Source organism: Laccaria bicolor, genomic scaffold, assembly GCF_000143565.1.
Source record: "Laccaria bicolor S238N-H82 LACBIscaffold_69 genomic scaffold, whole genome shotgun sequence".
NCBI lineage: Eukaryota > Fungi > Basidiomycota > Agaricomycetes > Agaricales > Hydnangiaceae > Laccaria > Laccaria bicolor.
Window position 1 is genome coordinate 18,534 of NW_001889940.1, and position 6,735 is coordinate 25,268.

General features: G+C 47.0%; 3 protein-coding genes across 3 annotated transcripts; 1 reads left to right on the forward strand and 2 right to left on the reverse strand.

Annotated features, from left to right (window-relative positions):
• Positions 1–84: 84 nt before the first annotated feature.
• On the forward strand, positions 85–656 carry LACBIDRAFT_315224 (uncharacterized protein; the record flags this gene model as incomplete). Its single annotated transcript, XM_001889524.1, has 2 exons — positions 85–366; positions 423–656. The coding sequence occupies 2 exons, from the start codon at positions 85–87 to the stop codon at positions 654–656; spliced, it is 516 nt and encodes a 171-aa protein (XP_001889559.1).
• A 203-nt stretch (positions 657–859) lies between these two features.
• On the reverse strand, positions 860–1,964 carry LACBIDRAFT_334738 (uncharacterized protein; the record flags this gene model as incomplete). The annotated part of the gene is made up of 8 exons (XM_001889557.1): positions 860–1,023; positions 1,081–1,136; positions 1,240–1,341; positions 1,399–1,500; positions 1,558–1,659; positions 1,717–1,732; positions 1,755–1,818; positions 1,914–1,964. 8 exons carry the CDS (start codon positions 1,962–1,964, stop codon positions 860–862), a joined length of 657 nt encoding a protein of 218 aa, XP_001889592.1.
• Positions 1,965–3,128: 1,164 nt separating this feature from the next.
• LACBIDRAFT_315226 (uncharacterized protein) lies at positions 3,129–3,366 on the reverse strand (the record flags this gene model as incomplete). Its single annotated transcript, XM_001889558.1, has 2 exons — positions 3,129–3,314; positions 3,364–3,366. The coding sequence occupies 2 exons, from the start codon at positions 3,364–3,366 to the stop codon at positions 3,129–3,131; spliced, it is 189 nt and encodes a 62-aa protein (XP_001889593.1).
• Positions 3,367–6,735: the final 3,369 nt, after the last annotated feature.

Below are 6,735 nucleotides of genomic sequence, written 5' to 3' on the forward strand. Positions count from 1 at the left end.
CTCTCACCTGGTCCCTTGGCACCGCCCACCCCCTTCGACATCATTCTTCCCCCAGCAGCAGCATTTGTGTCTGACCAGACTACAATGACTGCTTACCCTGACTTTTCTGTGTCATCATGTGGATGGCAGGCTCTGTTCAGTCTGGTTGTCCATCCCGATTTTCTTTGGGATTGTTGGGGCCCAGGCAATTTGGGTGAATTTTCTGATGTCAGCTCTCTCTGGAAGTGCTGGGATGAGGGCATGGCTATTGAGGGAGTTGGTCGCAAGCCTCCATTGCAGATGGTGGAGACTGAATGGGGTTCTTGCAAGGACAAGTGGTCAAACAAGGGACACCATGCTGCATGGCGTCCTCACCAAAACACCACTGTATGTCTTTTTTCACATTGTTCACCTCTCAACACAACATTAATCTGCCTCTTCAGGCCCATCAAAAATGGTCTCAATTTCAGTTTTTCATCAGTCGAATAGAGACCTCCATTAGCACTGGGCTTACGGCCTTGCAAGCTGTCCAAGTTCTTGAAGATACATGTCTTACGTTCTCAATGCCGCAGCTTCATCGCAAACTCCAAACAAAGCGGCAGAAGAAGGGCAAGGTAGGTGGCCCTTGCCCTGAGTCTAGTGCTCCCTCCTCTGGGGATGTCATTATGGCCACTTAAAAATTAATCATGCTTTCGTTGTATCATTAACTTTTTTTCTTTGTCTTTTCTTTTTATTTCTTCATTTTTTTTGTCGAGCCTCTCGTTACTTGGTCATACACACATACTGTACTCAGCCACATTAGTAATATATACCATACTTCTCTACAAAACCGAATGCTAAAGTTGAACAAGGGTGTGCCAAATTTCATTAATTTGGCAGATCACTCCTGAAGCAATTCCTGTTGAATTGAGCCCAAAAACATAGAATACGATAAGAACTTCCGTGTGAGCCGCAATTTCCAGCAAGAGACCTTATTTCCCCACAGAACCAAACACTGAACTTGAACGGTTGGGCGCCATATTTCACAAACTCGGGAGGTTGTTCCTGATGCAATTTCGGTCAAGTAGAGCCCAACAACGTAAAAATCGAGCAAGAACTTACCTGTAAGCCTCAATTTAGGATAAGAGACCTCATTGCTCTGCAGAACCGAACACCGACTTTGAACTGTGAGGCGATACGTTTCGCAAACTCGGGAGGTTGTTCCTGAAGCAATTCCGGTCAAGTAGAGCCCAAGAACGTAAAAATCGAGAAAGAACTTACCTGTAAGCCTCAATTTCTGGTAATAGACCGTATTGCTTTGCAGAACCGAACGCCGACTTTGAACGGCTAGGCGCTATGTTTCGCAAACTCGGGAGGTTGTTCCTGAAGCAATTCCGGTCAAGTAGAGCCCAAGAACGTAAAAATCGAGAAAGAACTTACCTGTAAGCCTCAATTTCTGGTAATAGACCGTATTGCTTTGCAGAACCGAACGCCGACTTTGAACGGCTAGGCGCTATGTTTCGAAAACTCGGGAGGTTGTTCCTGATGCAATTTAGGTCAAGTAGAGCCCAAGAACGTAAAAATCGAGAAAGAACTTACCTGTAAGCCTCAATTTCTGGTAATAGACCGTATTGCTTTGCAGAACCGAACGCCGACTTTGAACGGCTAGGCGCTATGTTTCGAAAACTCGGGAGGTTGTTCCTGATGCAATTTAGGTCAAGTAGAGCCTAAGAACGTAAAAATCGATCAAGAACTTACTTTGCTATCTCAATTTCTGCTTATGGGCATGGTTTCACCACAAAACCGAATGCCAAAATTGAACGGATGGGCGTTCCATTTCCTAAACTCGGGAGGCGCTCCCTGTAGTAGTCAGCATCAAGTAAAGCCCAAGATCATAAAATTTGAGCCAGAACTCACAGAGTAAATTTTGTAAGTCTTCCGGGAGGTGGGCTTACCAAACCTTGATTCTGGAAATAACTTGTGAGCTGAGTGGAAGTGAAGTTCATTTATTTAAATAACGAGGCTTCTACCTGGTAATCTATTTTACAAGGTAAGGGAGAGGAGAGCTAAGTACGAGCGGCCGCAACGGAAAGGGTATGAGCATGAGAGAAAACCCTCAGGGTCCAGGACAAGTGTTAGGTGGGAGGTGTGATTTCAGGACAAGTCGAGTCTCCCACCTGCCAAAAAGTGTGATCCAAACTGTGATTTGGCAGGTCCGTTTTGTGACTTGTCCTGGAAAAAAGTGTGATTTGGCGTGGGACGTGCTGCAAAAAGTGTGATTTGGTGTGATTTGCAGGACAAGTGTTGGTGCGGGCAAGCATGATCTGGGTGTGATTCGAACTCCGAAATCACAACACTTGGCTTGAGACCAGGCATTCAACATGACTTTCCAGGGTCCTGTGTCAGATCCACCGATTGCGGCTGTCAGATACATCCATGACAAAGCACAACCGGTGATTTCCAGGAGACAGCACATCAACGCTGTACTTTACCCTCCCACATGAGTTCCGGCAGAATCTGGTGGAGTGTTGGAATTCCATTTGGAATCTGCCGGAATCCACAGGAATCTCGGAATCTGCCGGAATTGTAGGAATCTCAGATTCTGCCGGATTCCAAGTGGAATTCCAACACATTCCAACTTCATTCCAACACATTCCAACTTCATTCCAACACATTCCAACTTCAATCCCTGAATAACCAATATTTATCACTCCTCCACCCATTACCTAACCACTTTGTGTAACTTAGACCTTAGAATTTCATACAAAAGTGGTGATTGACCATACATATTGTATTGATAACTATATACAAAAAGTATTGAACTAATCTAAGGGAGAGGGAGGGTATGGGGGGAGTGAGAGAGGGGAGGGAGTGCAGTGATGGAGGGGGGAGGGAGTGGAGTGATGGAGGGGGAGTGAGGGAGGGAGGGGGGAGGGAGTGCTGTGGGAACGACAAAGGCCGCAATGCCGTTCGTCGTTGTGGGCAATCGTCTTCATACATCGGCAGTCATTTTCGTACGTGGGTGGTCGTTTCCGTGTCGCATCATGTCGTGTTGTCATTGTTGTGTTGTTGTGTTGTTGTTGTTGTCATGTGTTGTTGTTGTCGACGTGGTGTGTCATTGGCATTGTCCATTTGTATGTGGTCGTGGTTCGTGCCATTGGGTGGTGGTGCTAGGCTGTCGTTGCCGTTGCTGGGTGGTCCTCGTCACCGTTGTGTCTCGTTGTGTTGTGTGTGCGTACCGTTGTTGTTGTGCCATTGTTGTCTCGTGTCGTCGTGTTGTGCCGTCGGGTGGTGGGGAGTCCTCGTGGGAGGTGGTGATGGGCCGTGGACGTGTCGTTGTCGTTTGCATTGTTGTCCTGGGTCGTCGTGAGCTGGTTGGGATGAAGAGGGATGGGGGGTACTTACCATACCTGATGTGGATGGTGACAACGTCGTGCGTCGTCACCGTCAGATGAGGAGGCACGTCCACTGACGTGCTGCATCGTCGTCGTCACGATCCGGTGGGCACTCATTCGTTTGCGGGGACTGGTGACGTGCCGTTCTGGTCATCTCGTGGATGGCGGTGGCTGCTGCTGGTGGGCCGTCATCGTCGTTAGTGGGTGGTGCTGGTGCTGGTGGCTCCTTGTCGCCGTTGGTGGGGGGTGGTGATGGGCCATTGTGGGCGTTCGTGGGTGCTGATGGTGGGCCGCGTTCGCCATTCGGTGGTCATGTCATGTCATCTGTGGTGGTCATCGTCCATGGTTGTCGTCATCTGTGGTTGTCATCGTCCGTGGTTGTCGTTGTCTGTGGTTGTCATTGTCCGTTGTAGGCGATGTGGTGAGGAGGGGGGGGGTCATCGTGGAGGATGGTTGTAGTTGAGGAAGAAGAGGGTTGAGGGTTTGTTGATGGCACTAAATCGAGTGTCGGCGTTTGCCGACGCTCGTTTGGGAAGGTGCAGCCAAGAGCCACTTGTATAAAGTAATAATTCTTCAGCTTATAATGGTTCTATGGCTCAGTGGTAAGCATGCTCTTCTTTAGTCATGTGATGTCTGCTGAGGCTATGGTTCAATCCTTGCTCATGTCATTATTTTTTATATTATAATAACAACTGTAATCACTGCATTTCTTCGGAATTCCAACGGAATCCTTTGGAACTTAAGTGGAATGTGGATTCCATTGGAATTCCATGGAATCTGGTTGGAATTCCAATGGATTCCAATGGAAACTGTTCCAGGAGGCTCCTGGATTCCAACCCTTTCCACCAGATTCTGTCAGATTCTGTCGGAATTTCCATGGAATTAGAAACCAAAATGGCTGAGACTCCAGCCAACTGGTTTCTGTCAGAATTCCATGGAATTCCAACATTCCTCTTGGAATCCACTGGAATCTGCCGGAACTCATGGGGGATGGTAAAGACCTCCATCAACGGCATATCTTCACTCATCAAATTTAAACCAACTCTGCTTCCATGTCGCTTTCACACTATTCGCCTGACTTTGCGAGGCTTGTTTTGAGCTCAAAGCGCCAGTTTTTAGAATTAGGTCTGTCGATTTTTATGCACAAGGGATTTCGCCCCTATGTACCGAACATCTCAAATACAGTGCATCATAAAAATGGGATGGCAGATAGGCTTTTGAACTGAATAGAATCACCTAATTTACAGTCATGGTATTTACCATCCAATGCATCGCATGTCTTCTCGAGCAATTTCTCTATATTCCAATCACACAGTTTTTAATTCCTGAGTATATGATCATGGTGAATCCCTAGTGTCAGCAAGGTCAAAAAATAATCTTTGTGGATGCAGAGTTGACCCAGGGCGTTGAGTGCATCAAGATGCTATGAGGTAGTCAAGAGAACACTTACTAAAATCTTTTCTTTTTCAGCATCTTCTCTGTTGCTTCTAATTTCTGTTCAACTAATGGTGCTCAGACTTGCGCGATAAACATTGGCAGGTAATTTACAAGTGAGATAAGCATATTTAACTCTTGCTATGTGACCATTATCCTGACACAAAGAGCATGCCACGTTTTTGCCATAGGCAACTCCAATGCATTGATGAGAGTGGACACAAATGGAAGGTTTTTTTGTAGTCTTGCTTGTGTGGAAGCTATTGGTAAATATATCTAAACAAACTCCGAAATGAGCATCTGCAGTTCATTTTGAGTTTTTCTGTCTTCCCTAGTGTAATATAACACACACTAGATATATATTATAGTTATTGTAATGTTTAAGTATGCATTCCAGAGATTCCCCCATGAAAAACGAGATGGATGGAGAACGGATGATGATTTGTTATTACAAGTGGTTTTCAACACAGACAAATAAGAGGCTACAGCCAAAAGTCCAGGCATGATGGTCTTTCACGTGTGCTTCTCAACATTATGCTAATGTCACAACGTGTGACATGGCTTCTCTCTTCAACCCACGACGACCACCACACGCCAAATACAAACCATGACACCAACCAGACACCAACCACCACCATCAGCAAACATACCAACCACGCCGCCAGCCACTACCATGAACAAACACCCAGCACCACCGTCGGACGGAAACGACGGCCCACCACCCCATCAATGAACGCCCATCACCGCTGTCAACAAATGGCAATGAACGCCCATGACCCATCACCGACGAATGGCGTGAGGCCTATGAACGGATGCAGGCGACGATGAGCCGAGGTGAGCAACTCACCTCAACCTCACCCACTCACATCTGTAACACAGAAGCCAGGTGCCATGTCACCAACAGTGACGTGGCAACCAAATGACAAACGACAAATTGAAATTCGTCATTTGTCATACCTGTTTGTTCTAGAACACCACGGTAAGCACCCCCATCCCACCTTCTTCCCAACCCACCTCGCTGAGAGACAGGACACGGGACGATGACAGACGTGGAATGATGACGTGACCAGTACATGCGACACCGACGTGATGACAGTGCACGCCACATGTGGCACCACGACCCATGGATGGCGACGAGGCTCACCACTATGCACCCAGCCTGGACACAGCCAGCCAGTGCTGTTACCTGAAGCAATCAGAATGGATACTTTGCCAAAATACATCTTATATCAGAATGGGTAGTTGCCCACTGGACAGTTTACCATAGAGTCATGATGTGTCGTCAACGTAGGCTGTAGAGTACGTCAGTGAGCTCAGTGGTTGTGCTCACTATTAGTGACAATGTCGGGCACTGTTTTCAGGGTCCAGGGCGCATTTCCAAATAAGGAAATATGCGCTTTTTCCAAATGGAAAATAGCAATAAAATAGGGGGAAAATCCAGTACTTTACAGTGCCCCACCCATTCCTGCAGGAATCCACAGGAATCCACAGGAATCCTCAGGAATCCTCAGGAATGGGACAGGATTCCTCAGGAGTCCTCAGGAATCCACAGGAATGGGACCAGAATACAACAGATACAACACCTTCTCTTTGTGCTAGATACATTTACACTAATATACACTTCTTCACACTGACTTAAAGGATATCAACACTTTCTTATAAAATTTATATATTAAAATTCAAATATACATCTAATTTACTATTTTCTAAGTTAAATGAAGGGGCAGGAAGAAAGGGGGGGAGGGGGAGAGGAAGGAAGGAAGGAAGGGAGGGACAGGGAGTGGTGTGGGGCTGTCATCAGGATAAGGAAGGGATGGAGGGAGGGAGGAAGGGGGGAGGGAGGAAGGGGGGAGGAAGGAAGGGAGGAGGAAGGAAGGGAGGAGGAAGGGGGGAGGAAGGAAGGAAGTGAGGGACAGGGAGTGGTGTGGGGCTGTGATCAGCATAAGAA